The sequence below is a fragment of the Scyliorhinus canicula genome, chromosome 1, assembly GCF_902713615.1.
Source record: "Scyliorhinus canicula chromosome 1, sScyCan1.1, whole genome shotgun sequence".
In the NCBI taxonomy this organism is placed as follows: Eukaryota; Metazoa; Chordata; class Chondrichthyes; order Carcharhiniformes; family Scyliorhinidae; genus Scyliorhinus; species Scyliorhinus canicula.
Window position 1 is genome coordinate 132,703,955 of NC_052146.1, and position 19,638 is coordinate 132,723,592.

At 45.4% G+C, this 19,638-nt stretch overlaps 1 protein-coding gene and 1 long non-coding RNA gene across 3 annotated transcripts in view; one reads left to right on the forward strand and one right to left on the reverse strand.

Moving 5' to 3' along the window:
• LOC119967550 overlaps window positions 1-3,106 on the reverse strand; it is a 31,232-nt gene extending 28,126 nt beyond the window's left edge. Inside the window, exon 1 of the long non-coding RNA XR_005461017.1 lies at window positions 2,956-3,106. This is a non-coding gene — a long non-coding RNA (uncharacterized LOC119967550). The remainder of the gene's footprint in view (window positions 1-2,955) is intronic.
• Window positions 3,107-3,166: 60 nt separating this feature from the next.
• LOC119967510 (protein argonaute-3) overlaps window positions 3,167-19,638 on the forward strand; it is a 189,473-nt gene continuing 173,001 nt past the window's right edge. For both annotated transcript variants that reach the window (XM_038800175.1, XM_038800182.1), the window contains exon 1: window positions 3,167-3,635. In XM_038800175.1, coding sequence (XP_038656103.1) covers window positions 3,617-3,635 — 19 coding nt within the window. In that variant the 5' untranslated portion in view covers window positions 3,167-3,616. The remainder of the gene's footprint in view (window positions 3,636-19,638) is intronic.

The following is a 19,638-nucleotide window of genomic DNA, read 5'->3' on the forward strand; positions in this document are numbered from 1 at the left end:
AAAGAGGACGATTATTTAGGACTGAGATGCAGAGAAGCTACTTCACGCAAGGGGCTGTGAATATTTGGAATACTCCACCAAAGGGAGATAGATTTATGGTCTCGCCAGGAAATCAAGAGATATGGGAAGTGACAGGAAACTGGAGTTGAAGTCCAAGATTAGCCATGACGGTATTGAATAGTGGCACAGTGAACTTGGCATAGTATGGTCTACTCCCGCTCCAATTTGATGTGTGCTTTTGTGACCTCTGAAACATTAAACTGTTTCTCTCTCCAAAATGCTGACTGACCTGGGGCGGCATTCTCCCCTACCCGGCGTGACAGAGGGTGCCGGAGTAGGGGAGTGGCGCCAACCACTCAGGGGTCGTGCCTCCCCAAAGGTGGCGAATTCTCCCCACCTTTGGGGGCCAGCCCCGCGCCGGAGCGGTTAACACCAGAAGACTGGCGCAAAAAACCGGCGCCCCCGGTGCGGGGCTGGCCGAAAGGCTTTCGCCGGTCCGCGCATGCGCCAGCAGTGACGTCAGCGGCAGCTGGCCGCTGACGTCACTGCCGGCGCATGCGCGATGCGGGGTTCTCTTCCGCTTCCACCATGGCGGAGGCCGTGGCGGCGCGGAAGGAGAAAGAGTGCAGCCAGGGCACTGGCCCGCAGTCTGAGCGGGGGGCCCCGATCGCGGGCCAGGCCACCGTGGGGGCACCCCCGGGGTTAGATCGCCCCCCGCCCCCCCAGGACCCCGGGGGCCTGCTCGCGCCGCTGAGCCCGCCGTTCCAGAGGTGGTTTAAACCTCGGCGGCGGGAGAGGCCTCCCAGCGGCGGGACTTCGGCCCATCCGGGCCGGAGAATCGCTGCAGGGGCCTCTCCGATCGGCGGGGCGAGATTCCTGCCCCCGCCACTTCCCGGGTGGCGGAGAATCTCTGCCACGGCGGGGGCGGGATTTTAGGCGCCCCCAGGCGATTCTCCGACCCTGCTGGAGGTCGGAGAATTTCACCCCTGGTAAGTATTCCAGCACTTTCTTTTTATTTCATAAATTTGTCAGGCAGCACGGTGATGCAGTGGTTAGCATTGTGGCCTCACGGCGTCGAGATCGCAGGTTTGATCCTGGCTTGGGTCACTGTCTGTGTGGAGTTAGCGCATTCTTCCTGTGTTTGTGTGGGTATCGCCCCCACAACCCAAAAGATGTGCAGGGTAGGTGGTTTGGCCTCTTAATTGGAAAAAATGAATTGGGTATTCTAAATTTATATTGAAAAAAATAAATTAATTAATTTGCTGTTTTGTTTTAAAGGAAACTTCCAAGATTGTGATTTACAAATAAATGCTTTTTCAAAGTAAAACTAACCCACAAGCTCCCAGATTCAATTTTGAGTCCTGAGTTAGCTCATTTCTGCCAGTGTGTCAATCGGGCATTACATTTGGAGAAATTACAGAGGGGGAAGTCAGCAATGATTTCTGCTACTTGCTAACTTACTGCACAGTACATGTATATGAATAGTGAGTGAGGGCAGGGTTGGGCTCAGTGTGCTGTTTTCCAACAGCTGAATGAATAGCTTGTCATGCATCACCTTCACTGACAACGACTCACTATGGGGAGGACCTGGGTTTGATCTCAGCCCTGGGTCACTGCCGTTGGGTGTCTGCGTGGGTCTCACCCTCACAACCAAAAATTATGTGTTGGGTCAATCAATTGGCCACGCTAAATTGATCCTTAACTGGAAAAAAAAGAATTGGGTAAACTAAAATTGATTTTCAAAAAATCGTCACTTGCAAAGAATGGCTACTTAGGTGAATCGCTGAAGGACAATCAGTGTCTGTGGATCCAGACACCTAAAGAAGCCAATACCTCCAGGAAGGGATGAAATCAACAACAGAACGGTTGCACTACTACACCTGATAAAAGATAATTTAAAATATAAGCCACCAGCACAGAATCAGTAGCGCCAAAGTGAGGCCCATGATTAGTTTGCAATATCTCACTCACAATCCTGACGCTTTAGTTTTTCCCAGTTTACCTGCGGTGAGTTACCAAGCAGGAGCATTCATTCCACCTAGTGGGCATTTTCAAAATGCCCCTGAAAAAAGTCTGGGTCTTCACCATGTGGGTTGTTCAGAGGCTTCTTCAAACTCAAAATGTCTCTCTGCTGGAAGGGCCGCTGGCCATTGGTTTACCTTTCTTGCAAAGTGTTTAGTGAGCACAGGATTGCCAAGTTTGGTAATCAGACTCGCCATGTCTGGGCAGCACGGTAGCACAAGTGGATAGCACTGTGGCTTCACAGCGCCAGGGTCCCAGGTTCAATTCCCCACTGGGTCACTGTCTGTGCGGAGTCTGCACATTCTCCCCGTGTCTGCGTGGGTTTCCTCCAGGTGCTCTGGTTTCCTCCCACAGTCCAAAAACGTGCAGGTTAGGTGGATTGGCCATGACCAAAAAGGTTAGGTGGGGTTATTGGGTTACGGGGATAGGGTGGAAGTGAGGGCTTAAGTGTATTGGTACACACTTGATGGGCCGAATGGCCTTCTTCTGCACTGTATGTTCTAATGTACTAACGTTCAAATATGTTCAGGTACTTTTAACTCTCGAAACACGGGATAAAAATGCTCTGCTCGCTATTGCACTTGTACCTTCAGGATTACGATGCACGTGTCAAAAATGCAGGACCAGATTATCGTCCGGAGATGTACAGATGCTCCCCAAAAAAGGGCCAGCTGGTCCAGAGAATTCTCCACACAGGGACCCCACCCACACAGGAGCCCCACCACACAGGCACCCACCCCCACTTTCCTGCTTGCAATTTGATTAATCCGACTCGATTGTCGGGGGAATAAATAGGAATAGTGGTCATTAATGATTAACGGGATTAACCTACATCTAGCGTTTCTATTTTATTGGAGTAGAGATTTGCCCTGATTCACCTCACGTTGGGATATCTGGGGGAGGTTGCTGGACAAACTGGAAGCTGCAGCTCACCCGCTTTAACGTCGACCCCGGAGCAAATTTGAACCGAATCAGACTTCCAAATAAACGGACTCGCGTTTCCTTGGAAACCAATTTTGTTGGGGGGGGAGAGAGAGACGTGTTTAGAGGCCAACGTGATGATGTCAGCCATGTCGACGTAGGATTACGCGGTGACGTGCCAGAGGAATGTATGAATCATTAACCCGAGGCCGTCAGTCGTCATTTCCGGCGGTTAGGTGACGGTTTATCCGGTTGAGGGGGGAGACGCCGGAGCTCAGAGGAAAAAAAAGACGAAAGCGGCGGAAAATAAAGTGGAGAGCGCGGGGCCCCCGAGTAAGCGCTGGCAGCCGGAGCCGCAGTCATTCGTAGCCGAAGAGCCAGCCTGCCGAGTTCAAGGGGGGTGGAATCGTCTCTGCTCAGTTAAAAGGAAAGGCCCAGCCGGTGTTTCAGAGCCCGGGAGCAGCGGAGTGGAGCAGCCCCGCCAGCCAAAGATCTCCACCGTAATCCCGGGGGTGCGGGACAAACAGTGAGAGATTCAGCCTCTCGGAAAGCAGCCTCAGAATCGACCTGAGTGAAGCAGCTCATCCGCCTCCCCCCCGCTCCCCCCCGGTCGTTCGGTCCAGTCCGTCAGAGGCCGCTGAAAACCAAGCCTGTGGCGGAAGGGGCTCCATGAATGGAAATCGGAACCCCAGGTATGAAGGGGGAAGGGCGGGCGGGGGGGTCCACTGCAACTGGAACCTACAAGATGCTGTCCTTATACAGCGGGTGGAGGGGCCCCGGGGGGGGGGGGGGGGGGGGGGGGGGGGGGGGGGGGGGAGAGGCGGAGTCTCAAGTGAAATATCTGCCATAATAAGACAAAACCTCACAGACCAGAGAAGATAGCAGGGGTGCGGGAGATGTTTATGAACGGGTTCCCGAAAGGGTAAATCATAGAATTTACTGTGCAGAAGGAGGCCATTCGGCCCTTTGAGTTTGCAGTGGTCCTTCTAAAGAGCACCCTACTTTAGACCACACCTCCACCCTATCTCCGTAACTCGGTAATCCCACCTAATCATTTTTGGACACTAAGTGCAATTTAGCATGGCCGATGCACCTAACCTGCGCATCTTTGGACTATAGTCAGACTTTAATTAGAATCAGAAGGCTCTAGTCTGCTAACCTAGAATGGGAATTTCTTCACCTTGTCTACATGGGCTGGCTTTGTTGGAGGTTGGTTGTCGATCTCTGGAGGGTGGGGTGGAGGAAGAAATTTAACAAACTTGGTCAATAAGATTTCTTGTGCGTACCAATACCTGGAGACAGAAGCTGGCTGTTGGAATGTACTGGTCCCACTTGTCACCCTGATAACTGGGACTGAACATTTTGTTATGTCTGTGGCTATTACCCAAGTATGGAGAGAGAGACCCACACGTTGTGAGTATACACAATAGGACAAATTCACCAAGCACAATAATATGCACAAAAAGAAAATGCAGATGTCAGAACTCTGAACCAAGAACTGGAAATGTTCATGTCAAGAGAGCAATCCAGTTAATGTTTCAAGTCAACACCTGAAGCGTAGCTCATCTGCTCTCCCTGCAGATTCTGACCGAACCATGTTTATGGCATTTTCTATTTATACAAGAGCACACCGTTACATCGTGACTTTGGTGTACATTAAAATTGCTAGCTACTTCAGAAGTATAAGCAACCCACAATGGACTGTCTGACAAATTAGTTTATTAGGTGGGGGTGGCCAAAACTTTGGTCAGAGAGAGATTTTGAGGAGGACTGTGGAGAGGCAGAGGGAAATCTGCATGTGCCAGAGGAAGTGTGTTCAGGTGTAGGGTTTGTCTTGCCAGAGGTTCTAAAGATCCGAATGGTTGAGGCTATGATGAAATTTGGATACAAGTTGTATAGCTTGCTTATATTAATAAATGGGTGTTGTGAAGGAAACTGAGATGTGCAACGTGTTGCAATGAAAAGTTACTTACTTGAAAGATTGAGTGAGGTGATAGGAACTTGATGGGATGTATGAATTGGGGTTTTCACTCAATTTCTAGTGTTTTAATTGCATAATTCCAGTTTTGTGAGCTTTATTTTTTGTCACAATTTAACTGTGATCTGAAAGATGCAAAAACTCAACGTTAAAAATTACTTCTAAGATAAACTATTTACTGCTCTAGTGATATATGATTGGATGGATCTAGTGCAGGTGAATATCCTGTATGAAATAAAATCTTTTAAAAAATAAATTTAGAGTACCCAATTAATTTTTTCCAATTAAGGGGCAATTTAGCGTGGCCAATCCACTTACCCTGCACGTCTTTGGGTTGTGGGAGCGAAACCCACACAAACACGGGGAGAATGTGCAAACTCCACATGTACAACGACCAAGAACTAGGATCGAACCTGGGACCTCAATGCCGTGAAGCACCAATGCTACCCATTGTGCTGCTCGTATGAAATGAAATCTGTGGTACTGCCTGCTGCTGAAGGAATTAGTTGTGCCAACATGCATCTTTTTTTAAAAAAAAATCCCCACTTTTAATCATATCCCCTTTCCATTTATATTTGTAGTAGTCAATTACGATACTGACTTCTGAAAAATGAGGCAGGGTAGCATGGTGGTTAGCATAAATGCTTCACAGCTCCAGGGTCCCAGGTTCGATTCCCGGCTGGGTCACTGTCTGTGTGGAGTCTGCACGTCCTCCCCCTGTGTGCGTGGGTTTCCTCCGGGTGCTCCGGTTTCCTCCCACAGTCCAAAGATGTGCGGGTTAGGTGGATTGGCCATGCTAAATTGCCCGTAGTGTCCTAATAAAAAGTAAGGTTAAGGGGGGGGTTGTTGGGTTACGGGTATAGGGTGGATACGTGGGTTTGAGTAGGGTGATCATGGCTCGGCACAACATTGAGGGCCAAAGGGCCTGTTCTGTGCTGTACTGTTCTATTAACACTCCTTACATTAAAAATTAAGGGTTCCTAAAAGTGATGCAGTAGCACTGTAATACAGGGAAGTAGTAGTGACTAATCACTTATGACGAATTCTCTGAAATGTTCAGAGGTGTTTACAGTAATTGTCTAATGGTCATGTTGGAGCATGGACACAGTCGATCTTTACAGACTTTAAAAAAATGTGTTTTACTGAAGTTGTGTGCTACTGCTTTTCCAAAATGAACACACAAATCTATATATTGTGAGCACTTGTTCAATAAGATGAAAGTTGCTTGGATCAAATCTATATCGCAGTGTAGTATCTAGCAACAATATCATGCTGGCATCGTACTTGAGACCTAGCTGCAAAGCCACATTTAATTGTTCAAAGAATTGATGGGATTGTTTTTGTCACAGACCAATAGTCCCAAATAATTAGAGCAACTAAGAAAAGCAGCCTCTGGGACTAGAAATGGGAAGCTAGGCATCACTTTACATTCCAACAGTTGGTCAAAAAGGTGATAGTATATTTTCTTAGGATTAATCAGGCCAAAGGTACTTTCGCAAATTACTTATTTCCAGTTTCTATCAACAGTCGTCTTCCTTTTAGGCTTGCCATGTACCATTATCTGCCCAGTAATAGAATCCCTACAATGCCGAAGGCCCATCGAGTCTGCACCAGCCCTCGGAAAGAGCACCTTGCCTAGATCCACGCCCTCGTATCTCCACCAAATCTTTGGACACTAACGGGCAATTTAGCATGGCCAATCCACATAATGTGCACATCTATGGACTGTGGAAGGAAACCGGAGCCCCTGGAGGAAACCCGCACAGACACTGGGAGAAAGTGCAAACTCCACGCAGTCACCCAAGGTTGGACTTGAACCCAGGTCCCTGATGCTGTGAGGCAGCAGTGCTAGATGAGCTGTCCCCAGCTCTGCTGGTGTAGTCTTGAATTAACCATGAAGGTGTGCACAAGAGTGGATCTGGGTAATATTTGTTTCATCCCATCTGTGGCAATGTTTCTGAAATTTATGTTATACTGTTCCACATCCCTGGATGAGAGGATTCCAGCTATGAATATATTCAGCTGCGTTGCTCCCATGATCACTGACAAATCTTTCTTCCCACTCTTTTAAAGAAAAATAAACTAACTGCAACTGTCCTTCAGAATTAGTTGGATTCAGCAATTGTTTAGCAATGGCTAACTTTGACACCATCTCAATTTTATTTACAAAATTAATGTTATATTCCAAGCAATTTGAATGAGTAACTAAATTCAGAGATGATGAAATGTCAGTTAATGAACTAGTTTATTTTGCTGCTGTGAAATGCCTCTTGTTATGCCAGCCTCCCTGTATTAAAAGTGGAAGCTTTGCAAAGTAGCAAAAGCACCAATCTGCTTGAAATTAATTTTAACTGTTGGTAGTTTGGTAGTATTTGGCAATTCTGTTTCTAATGCCAACATGGGGCTGGTTTAGCACAGTGGGCTAAACAGTTGGCTTGTAATGCAGAACAAGGCCAGCAGCGTGGGTTCAATTCCTGTACTGGCCTCCCCGAACAGGCGCCGATGTGGCGACTAGGTAACTTCATTGAAGCCTACTTGGGACAATAAACAATTATTATATTATCACGTAAGGAACGCGGATCCCCTGAATCAAAAGTCCTGACTATAATTCTAATTAAATAAATCAGTGTCAATCAAAGCACACTTCTGGACCAGAAAGTTTTGGGTTCAAGTCCCACTCCAGGACTTGAGCACAGGATGACGGCTGACATTTCAGTGTAGTGCTTTCTTTCAGTGGAAATGCTAAGCGGAGGTGTGGCCATAAAGGATCTCCTGACATTATTTCTAAGAAGAACAGGAGAGTTATCCATGGTGTCGTGGCCAATACTTGTCTCTCAAACACCATCACAAAAACAAATTATTTGATTTATTATTGTCACGTATTAGTATACAGTGAAAAGTATTGTTTCCTGCATGCTGTACAAACAATGCATACCATACATAGGGAACATAGAACATTACAGCGCAGTACAGGACCTTCGGTCCTCAAAGTTGCGCGACCTGTGAAACCACTCTAAAGCCCATCTACACTATTCCCTTATCATCCATATGTTTATCCAATGACCATTTAAATGCCCTTAATGTTGGCGAGTCTACTACTGTTGCAGGCAGGGCATTCCACGCCCTTACTACTCTGAGTAAAGAACCTACCTCTGATATCTGTCCTATATCTATCTCCCCTCAATTTAAAGCTATGTCCCCTCGTGCTAGCCATCACCATCCGAGGAAAAAGGCTCTCACTGTTCACCCTATCTAATCCTATGATTATCTTGTATGCCTCAATTAAGTCACCTCTTAACCTTCTTTCTAATGAAAAAAGCCTTAAGTCCCTCAACCTTTCCTCATAAGATCTTCCCTCCATACCAAGCAACATCCTGGTAAATCTCCTCTGCACCCTTTCCAATGCTTCCACATCCTTCCTATAATGCGGCGACCAGAACTGCACATAATTCTCCACATGCGGCCGCATCAGAGTTTTGTACAGCTGCAACATGACCTCATGGCTCCGAAACTCAATCACTCTACCAACAAAAGCTAACACACCGTATGCCTTCTTAAAAACCCTATCAACCTGGGTGGCAACTTTCAGGGATCTATGTACATGGACACTGAGATCTCTCTGCTCATCCACACTACCAAGAATCTTACCATTAGCCCAGTACTCTGTATTCCTGTTACTCCTTCCAAAATTAATACTGCATTAAACTCCATTTGTCAGCCCAGCTCTGCAGCTTATCTATTTCCCTCTGTAACCTGCAACATCCTTCCACACTGTCCACAACTCCACCGACTTTAGTGTCATCTTCAAATTTACTCGCCCATCCTTCAACGCCCACCTCCAGGTCATTTATAAAAATGACAAACAGCAGTGGCCCCAAACAGATCCTTGTGGTACACCACTAGTAACTGAACTCCAGGCTGAACATTTCCCATCAATCACCACCCTCTGTCTTCTTACAGCTAGCCAATTTCTGATCTAAACTGCTAAATCACCCTGAATCCCATGCCTCTATTTTCTGCAATAGCCTACCGAGGGGAACCTTATCAAACGCTTTACTGAAATCCATATACACCAAATCAACTGATTTACCCTCGTCCACCTGTTTGGTCACCTTCTCGAAGAACACAATAAGGTTTGTGAGGCGCGACCTAACCATCGCAAAACCGTGTTGACTATCCCTAATCAAATTATTCCTTTCCAGATAATTATAAATCCTATCTCTTATAAACCTTTCCAAGACTTTGGCCACAACAGAAGTAAGGCTCACTGGTCTATAGTTACCAGGGTTGTCTCTACTCCCCTTCTTGAACAAGGGGACAACATTTGCTATCCTCCAGTCTTCTGGCACTATTCCTGGAGACGATGACATAAAGATCAAAGCCAAAGGCTCAGCAATCTCCAAGGAGAAGGAAGGAGAGACTGCAGAATATAATGTTATAGTTGTAGAGAAAAGATCAACTTAATACGAGGTCGGTCCATTCAAATGTCTGATGGCAATAGGGAAGAAGCTGTTCTTGAGTCTTGGTACGTGACCTCAAACTTTGGTATCTTTTTTCTGACGGAAAAAGGATTAAGGGTGACACATGGTGCAGTGGTTAGCACTGGGACTACGGAGCTGAGGACCCGGGTTTGAATCCCGGCCCTGGGTCACTGTCCATGTGGAGTTTGCACATTCTCCCCGTATCTGGTGGACATCTCCCCCACAACCCAAAGATGTGCAGGTTAGGTGGATTGGCCATGCTAAATTGCCCCTTAATTGGAAAAATAAATAATTGGGTAACCTACATTTATTAAAAAAACAAACAGATTATCTGCTCTTTATCTCATTACTGTTTGCGAGAATTTGCTGTGCACCAGTTGGCTGCTGCATTTCCTACATTACAGCAGGAGTATGTCATTGACTGTGAAGAGCTTTGAGATGTCTGGTGATCAAAAAAAGCGCTATATATATGATTTTATTTTATATGGAATAAATTCTGGGAACATGCTACCAATTATTGCTGCACTTTGGTAACTTTGAGCTTGATGGTACAGTGTGTACTGTTGCCATGGATTATACAGGCAGCTTCCAGGGTGGCACTCGTTTATGCATTACATTGAGAAAGTACGGGAGTTGTCTTGGAGATAGATTTCTTTAAGCCTGTAGTAATAATATTTTCAGGATAACCGAGGAACATCCTATCGCAAGGCTTGAGATGTTTATTGGTAGGAAGCATTGTCTGAAGAGATAGAATCATAGAATTTACAGTGCAGAAGGAGGCCATTCGACCCATCGAATCTGCACCGGCTCTTGGAAAGAGCACCCTACTTACGCCACACTAAACCATATCCCCATAACCAATTCTACCTTTTTGGATACTAAGGGGCAATCCACCTCGCCTGCACCGGATAATTTGTTCTGCCTTTTTCTAGGACAAAACTGATTTGGAAAGTGAAAATAAAATCTGAGGTATTGAGAGTCTGAGTTAGACGTCATAATGTGTGACCAGTTAAGAGACTTGATGCTGGGGCAGCACGGTGGTGCAGTGGTTAGCACTGCAGCCTCATGGCTCCGAGGTCCCAGGTTCGATCCCAGCCCTGGATCACTGTCCATGTGGAGTTTGCATATTCTTCCCATGTCTGCGTGGGTTCTGCCCCTACAACCCAAAGATATGCAGGGTAGGTTGATTAGCCATGCTGAATTGCCTCTTAGTTGGAAAAAATGATTTGGCTACTCCAACTTTTTTTCAAAAGGTATTAGATGCTACAAAAATATGTTGTGGAGCAGGCTAGTTGTAATGCCATAGCCGCTACTTATTTTCATAAAATGCAAGCTGTTGTATTGTTGAAAACTCATCCCTAATACATCACTGGGTTTAGATTGTCATAGTTGTATTTTTGACTGTTGAAATAGTTGCACTGTTCCAAATCCTTTTGGCTACAGTGAATTGGGTATCAGGGTTCAACTAAACAGGCTGTAAATCTGTTGGATACAAATCCCATTAATTGAACTGGGTCATTTTCTCGCAAATGAAATGCTTTTGTTGCATAGAAGTAGTACTTTGAACAAATTAGAGTCGTTTTTGCTAAATAATGGGCAGCACAACGGTGCAGTGATTAGGACTGCTGCCTCACGGCACTGAGGACCCAGGCTCCATCCGGGTCACTGTCCGTGTGGCGTTAGCACGTTCTCCTCGTGTCTACGTTAGGTCTCGGCCCCACACAACCCAAAGATGTGCAGGGTAGGTGGATTTGCCATGCTAAATTGCCCATAATTGAAAAAAAAGAATATGGCACTTTAAATTTAAAAAAAAATTGATAAATGATTTCATAAAGGTATTTAAAATTGCAAAGAGCTGGACTGTGTCCAAAAGTTGAGGGAGGGAAAGGGGAGAGATATAATTTTAAATGCAAGAGAGTTGAGACTGAAACAGGGAGACCGTTATAAACAAATAATTATGGCTCTTCATTTCAACTGTTATGTGATGAGGGTTCTTGCTGCTGTGAAGGATGAACAGCAGTGCAGACTGGTTGGACCAAATGGTTATTTTCTGTTAATATAACTGAAAAGGCCCTTTTGCAGTGACCTTAAAATACAGAGTATCAACTTAGTTTTACAGAAACATCCTCTTTCCTGAACCTGCAGGCTCTTGGTTCAATCCCCATTGTAGCCATTTTGCCAAGGATTGCTGTATGGAGGAGATGTTGAACTGGGGCCCTATCTGCTTATTCTGTTTGTACTATTCTAAGGAAGGAAATTCTCCTGGTCATTATCAACATTTCTACTGCCCCAGTAGGGGTGGCCCAGTGGTTAGCACTGCTGCATCATGGCACTGAGGACCCGGGTTCGATCCCAGCCCCGGCCACTGTGTGTGTGTGTGTGTGGAGTTTGCACATTCTCCCCGTGTCTGCGTGGGTCTCACTCCCACAACCCAAAGATGTGCAGGTTTGGTGGATTTGCAACGTTAAATTGCCCCTAATTGGAAAAATATAATTGGGGACTGTAAATTTATTTATTTTTAACATTTCTACCACACCACTAAAACATTATTTATTTAATTATATTTCATGGGTTCTTGCCATACGCAAATTGACTGGTTTGTTTGCTTAACTGTGAGGGAGGGCATTTCAAAAGTGATTGCTTGTGACGCTCTCTTGATATTCTGAGGAAATGAAAAGTACTAAATGAATGATACTGGATGGGTGATTTGCAGTGTCCTGACGGTCTTAACACTAAAAATTTAACTTTACAAGTTGGAGATATGAACACCATTCATGCAGTTTTCTGTGGATTGAATAAATGTTGAACATGCAGTTTAGGCTTTGAAATGTGTGGTCGCCTTGTAACCATTAAGGACATTTTCAATGGCTACTTATAGTGACAAATATATCAGCAATTGACTAATATTATAGTATGAATTCCTGTAAAGTATATATAAAGCAGCGGTAATATCTTTTTTAAGGGGGAGAAAGAAAGAAAAGCAAAAGTTAGTTGTTCCAAGAAAGAAAAAATGGAAGTTCCAATTCAGTTTTATACGTTTTGCGTGTTCTGGCACACATGGGAAGAGAAAAACAGACTCAGTCCCTGAATAGGTACCATAAGATTGAAATGCGTAATTTGATTAACATGCAGATTTATAAGTATATAGATCTTTTCTGCATGGTATAAAGCTGGCTGGTCTGGCCACCCAGTAACAACTTGCATTTACCGTTGACATTTGAAAAATACCCACTGATGTTTCTTGGAGATGTAAGGGGAAAATTGGACAGTAATCTCAAGAAGAGGAGTGACTGAATATGTTTTTAAAAAATAATTTTTGGAATGTGGATATCACTGGCTAGGCAAGTATTTATTGTTCATCCCTAGTTGCCCTTGAAGGTGGTGGCAAGCTACCTCCTTGAGTCGTTATAGTCCATGTGATATTGATACATGGGAGTTCCAGGATATGGATCCAGCAACAGTGAAGGAATGGTGATATAGTTCCAAGTCCGGATGGTGGGTAGCTGGAGGGGAACTTCCAGATGGTGGTATTTTCATGTATCCTCTGCTCTTGCCCTTCTATAAGGAAGAGATTATGGGTTTGGAAGGTGCTGTCTGAGTGGTTTGGTGGGTTCCTGCAGTGCGTTTTGTAGATGGTGCACACTGCCACCACTGTCTGTCGGTGGTGGTGACAGATGGGGTGCCAATCAAGTCTGCTGCTTTGTTCTGATTGGTGTCCAGCTTCCTGAGTGTTTTTGGAACTACGCTCATCCAGGCAAGTGGAGAGTATTTGGTCAGAGGTGGGTTTTATGGTGCATCTTGTAACAGAGAGACGCGGTGGAGCTTAAGGAAAGAATTCCAGAATATGGGGCCTTGGCAGCCAAATGCACAACCAGCACTAGGACTACTAGCACTTGTTTCACAGCACCAGGGTCCCAGGTTTGATTCCTGGCTTGGGTCACTGTCTGTGCAGAGTCTGTACGTTCTCTCCGTGTGGGTTTCCTCCGAGTGCTCTGGTTTCTTCCCACAAGTCCCGAAAGATGTCTATTAGGTAATTTGGAAATTCTGAATTCTCCCTCTGTGTATCTGAATGGGTGTCGGAATGTGGTGACTAGGGGTTTTTCGCAGTAAATTCATTGCAGTGTTAATGTAAGCCTACTCATGACAATAACGATTATTATTACCGTGGACTAGAGGAAGGAATGCAAAAGAGGTTGTAGACAAAAGGTGGAGATTCCGGATGTGGAATTTGTAAAACCAAGAAGGCATTTCAATAAAATCAATGGAGTTTTGAGTTGTCAGCAGCACTAGGAGAAAGTTTAGATTGGTAAGGGTGAGGAAGAGTTGGATGATGCAAGATAGAATGTGGGCAACTGAATTTTGGATGAAGTGAAGTTCACCGAGGCTGGAGGATGCAAAGCTGGCCAGGAGAGATAGTGAATAGTCATGTCCAATGATGACCGAAGTATGAATGAGTGTTTCAGTTATAGATTGGTTGAAGTAGGGGTGAAGAAAGATTTGTGCTATAGAGGGTAAAGAGTCAGAACCTTAACTCATGGCCAAATAGGTTAGTCTGGGGTAGCTTGAGACAGTGGGTGAGAAAGGGGATGGAGTTGAAGTTGAGGAAAATGAGTGCAACTTGTTTAGAATGTGAAACCTATTTTCTTCACCCAAGTCTGCCTGCCACAGCTGCAGTATTGCCTCTGAATTAACTCGGTTTAGAAACTCTTTAATTATTTCATAATTTTGAGGACATTATGGATTTGAAACCAAAGGTATGGCAAATTAGTTTGTCTTTCTCTTCTTTGCTCACACCCCCAACGCTCCTTTTTAAATATAATTGTCGTTGCATTTTTCATATGACTTGAGTAGGGTGCTCTTTCCAAGGGCCGGTGCAGATTCAATGGGCTGAATGGCCTTCCTCTGCACTGTAAATTCTATGATTCTATGGCTGATTATTCTCCTGATGCCGAAGTTGGGTCAGAGGATCTCTTTACATGCTCAAGAGACAAACTGCAATGACTCACTAAATGTTTCAGCTGTGGCGGAGTAAGGGAGCAGGAGGTTGTACACAGGGACAGAAGGAACTGGGGTACAGGCCTCTGTACTTTTTTTTTATATAAATGTTTTTTATTGAGTTTTCATATTTTATATCCAACAAATTACAAATTATTAGAGAGAGAAAAAGAAAAAAAAAGAAAAGAAAAAATATGCAAAAATTAACATGTATATTTACAGGTCAGCATCTTCATAATAACAACTGTGGCCGCCCCCTTTAGCCGGCATACATATTTTACATTCCCCAATATGGCCGAGGCACATGTTTATAGGCATTTATTTACAGTTTGGTTTTGGGCCGTAGCTAGCCATCAAACCCCCATAACGAACCCGCAGTCCCCCCCCCGGCTACCTTCCCCCGATTCCCGTCCATTTTCCCCTGATTCTTGGCCACCCGACTATTCTTCCTCTTGTTCGTTGGCCACAAACAGGTCCCGGAACAATTGCATGAATGGCTCCCACGTTCTGTGGAAGCCGTCGTCTGACCCTCTGATGGCGAATTTGATTTTCTCCATTTGGAGAGATTCCGAGAGGTCGGACAGCCAGTCTGCAGCTCTGGGCGGTGCTGCTGACTGCCAGCCAAACGGGATTCTACGGCAGGCGATCAGGGAGGCAAAGGCAAGGGCGTCCGCCCTCCTCCCCAGGAATAGATCTGGCTGGTCTGAAACCCCGAAGACCGCCACTATCGGGCATGGCTCCACCCTCACCCCCACTGTGAATGCGAGTCTAATTCACTTGTCTCTCAGTCCGGAAGAAACGATCTCGAACACGTCCGTACTTTAGAATATTCTTTATTGCGATCGGGGCCGCTCTCTAGGTATTCCAAAGAACCACCTCTCTGAGAGTGCCAAAGTCTTGCTCAAAGCACCCTTCTTTTATATGTTTTTTTTAAGGGGTTGTCTCTTACATTTACGTGAGCTTGCCCCAATACAGATTACAGCTTGTTTTTACCAAATGTTTAGTACATGACATGATTAATTTGTTATTGTCATATTTTCAATACATAATCTTACAGACATTGAGGTCGACATTTGCGGTTGTCTATTGGCACAAAAGCGTATAGCAATTTTAGCAAAACACCAGGTGTCCAGCCATGATTTATCAATGGCTCTTACATTGGTTATTACAATAATTCCAATACATGATTTTACAAACCTTGAGGTTATCTATTGGCACATGATAATGTAGCAGTTTTAGCCTAATTAGTAGCTTAATTGGTAAATGGTAGCTATAATTGCAAGCGGCCTCCATATTTCATATCTCATCATCCGGCCATTCGCCTTGTTTCTCAAGGCTGTGTGGCTTATAGTCACACTCCCTTACCTTGAACATCCTGCAATGGCTTCAATAACATATTCTTACATATTCGTTTAATTTGTGATGTCCCACCTGGCTCTTTCTGTTTCTGGCTATTAACCCTTGCTTCACATCCTCACTTCCCTGCTTCACATTCTCACTCCCCCCTTTGATCATTCCATGATCACACAGCCCTCAGAAACTTATCCTTGAGAGTCTGAAGAATGCCTCCGGGAAATCTAGCTCTACATCCTCATACGCATTCTCGGCACGTGCTAAATCCTGCGGGTCTAATTGGGAAAGCCGCTGCAGCATCTGTGGCATCACAGAAGCGCCTAAACGATTACAAAAGCATTTAACATAGGTTATAATAATACACAGCAAAATGCAAATAGCGATAAAGAAAATAAATCCATGAAACAGATAGGTGGTCCAGGAACTAGACCACAGCCATCCCCAGTCGTCTGAGGAGGACTGGCGGAGTCTCTTTACCCCATCCCGAATGTGGTCCACTAGGTGAGTAATGTTCTCCGAGCTATCAGGGATATAAGTACAGCACTCAGAACCCACCACAGCACATGTACCTCCCTTGCTGGCGAGGAGGTAGTCTAAAGCCATGCGATTCTGTAAGGCAACCGTCCGAACAGCTACTAACTCTGCGCTGAGCTCACTGAGTCCTTCCGTGGTATCATTGGCCACCTGCTCCAATATATCCCGGAGCTGGATGACTTTTTGGAGAGATCTAAGACTGCCGAACTGTGGCCAAAGGACAGTAGCTATTGCCTCCCAAGGCACAATGGCCCTAGTGGATCGGGCATGGGGATGGTCGGATAGGTCTGTATAATGGGCAATACCAGGGACTACAAAGCCCATATAGCAAGAACCCGACCAATTTTCCGGCAACCAGGGATATGCTTTATGTCCGCATACAAAATAGGTATCATTGTACGAGCTCAAGTTCCCCTTGGCATCCGTCATCATGATTCTAGTCGGTTCCCCCCTCCAAGGACCGCCACTAGTCTGGTTCTTCACTGCTGACCAATTAAAGGTGAACAAGCCCTTTTGTGTAAGATTAGTTATGGGTGGTTGCCAAATCAGGGTCTAGTTACATTGGCTAGTACCTACTGGGTAGGTCCCATTGGCATGATCCTTTTTAAAACATATACTGCCTTTTGGAAATTTAGCATACTTGGGGAGGATCAGGTAGGGCGGCTGATGGGTTGCATTAAACTTTGGCCACCACCATCCTTGAAACCTGTTCATATTGAACCCAGCCGACTGCCAATCTATCATATCTTGTGTATCATTATCAGAATCGGTATGGTTACGTTGCAAAGCCCATTCTGCAACCTCCTCGATCAAATAGGAAAGAGGGACCAAGGGAACACCCCCATGGGCATGGCTGGGAACATGCGTACATACCCAACAAGAGGAGATATTCAATTTCTTTGCATAAGTATAAGACATAAACAGGAATTAATTTGCAGTCACATGGTGTGTTGCCCGCTTCCTCCTGGTAGGCGGGTGAGTATGAATAGTCTTATACTCAGGAACTCGTGGCTTGCCTTTCCCTCGTACACCGGTAATCCCACCGGCAAGCGTAGCGATCGCAGGTCAGGGATCCGCGGGTAGTCAGCAACCGAGGCTTCTGCTCGTCTTGATGAATAATGGTGGTACAGGTATCCACCGGAGTTGCCGTCCATAAGATCTCATCTGTGGTGCTGTTAACACAGCTAAAAGTGTCATCACTACAAAGGTGCAGAATTCGTCCGCCGGGTCTACATCGTCGGTCTCGAGTGGTCGCACACAGTGTGCTGGCGAGGATCGCGAGTACAAAAGGCAGCCTCATCCTGTAGTCGAACGATCAGCCACATGTACCTAGAACTTGAAAACGAAAGTTAATAATCACGAAAACTTCACTAGCTTACAGTGGCGGATGTGCATTGCATCCTTCAACTTTGACTGCCGTGGGGGTGGTTAGGAGAACTTGGAAAGGTCCTTCCCAACGTGGTTCCAACCCCTTCCATGTCCAATTGCAGAACATCACATGATCTCCCGGTTGTACAATATCGGAGCTAGCTAAGGGTGGCACTTCCTCTTGCGTGACATGTACTTGTAATTGGAGACTCTTTAATACAGGGGTGGGCAAACTACGGCCCGCGGGCCGCATGCGGCCCGCCAAAAGTCTTTATGCGGCCCACCAAGTCATTAAAAAAAAAAAAAAAAAATTTTTTTAAATTATTTTTTTTTAATTTTTAATTTTTTTTTAAGGTTAATGGAGGGGGCTGTTGGGTTACTTACTGGTATAGGGTGGATACATTGACTTGAGTAGGGTGATCATTGCTCGGCACAACGTCGAGGGCTGAAGGGCCTGTTCTGTGCTGTACTGTTCTATGTTCTATATGAGGCGCCCAGAATCATAACCGGGTGAAGAAATTATTTTACTTAATATACTATGCGGCCCTTTAAAATTGTGAATTTCTGAATGTGGCCCTTGCATGGAAAAGTTTGCCCACCCCTGCTTTAATACTTTAGTCAAGGCTATTATATAATTAGCCATTTCTGTAGTCATGTGGTGGAACTGAATGTCTTGGGATGTATGACAGTCCCAGGGGGTGCGAAGGGGTCTTCCGTACAAGATTTCAGCGGGGCTCAATCGAGTCTTTCCCGCAGGGGTGGTTCTGATCTGGAAAAGTGCAACAGGTAAAAGTTTGAGCCAGGTGGCTCCGGTCTCTGCTTGTAGCTTAGCAAGTTTGGTTTTCAGAGTCTGGTTAGCTCTTTCCACGATCCCAGCTGCCTGGGGTCTGTAGGCGCAGTGTAATTGCTGTTTAATTCCTAGTTGAGTGCAGAATTCTTTATTGATCTGTCCCACAAAGTGAGGTCCATTATCAGAGCTTAAACAATATGGAAGTCCAAATCTTGGTACAATTTCACGCATAAGAAATTTTACTACAGTTGAAGCCTTATTATCTACAGTAGGATAGGCCTCTATCCATTTACTAAACACATCAACAATCACTAATACATGCTTATAACACTGGCATCTTTCCAACTCAATGTAGTCCAGTTGCAGGGTCTCAAAGGGACCCTCGGGCAATGGTGTTTTCCCCTGCTCGCAGGGGACAGCCTTCCCAGGGTTATACTGCTGACATATCAAGCAGCGATTGCTAATTCGTTGGGCTATCTCCTGCAGTCTGGGATGCCACCAGGTTTTTAATAATATATCACCTGTAGCGCGAGCACCACAGTGAGTTGCAAAGTGTACACATTCGGCCACCCAGGCTGCCAAAGCATCGGGCATACATGTCTGCCCTGCTGGGGTGACCCACAGCTTACTTTCTTTATCATATGTACATCCTAATTCTTCCCATGACTTTTTATCGCTAGCAGGAGCGTCCTCCTGTAGCTGTATTAAATCAGTAATGGTCGGCATAGGTTTTTCAGAGGGAGACTTGTCTTTTGAGCTTTTAGTCTGGCTCATCATTTTAGGCGCTACCATGGCCTTTGACTTTGAGGCTTCTTTTGCTTGGTGGTCGGCCTGCCTATTTCCTTCATCTACTGGAGTTTTTCCTTTCGTATGGGCAGTACACTTTATCACTGCTACCTTTTCTGGGAGCATAAGAGCTTGGAGTAACTGGGTTACTAGCTGTTGATGGGGAATTGGGGTGCCAGCGGATGTTAAGAATCCTCTGTTCTTCCATAATTGTCCGAAATCATGTACAACTCCAAAAGCATATCTGGAGTCTGTATAAATATTTACTTTTTGCCTGCTCCTAGTGCGCATGCGCGTATTAGTGCGAACAATTCTGCTTGCTGTGCTGAAAACGGAGTCTCAAATGCTGCTGATTCTACTGTCTCCCCACCCTGGTTGATTATAGCATATCCTGATAACTGCTCCCCCCT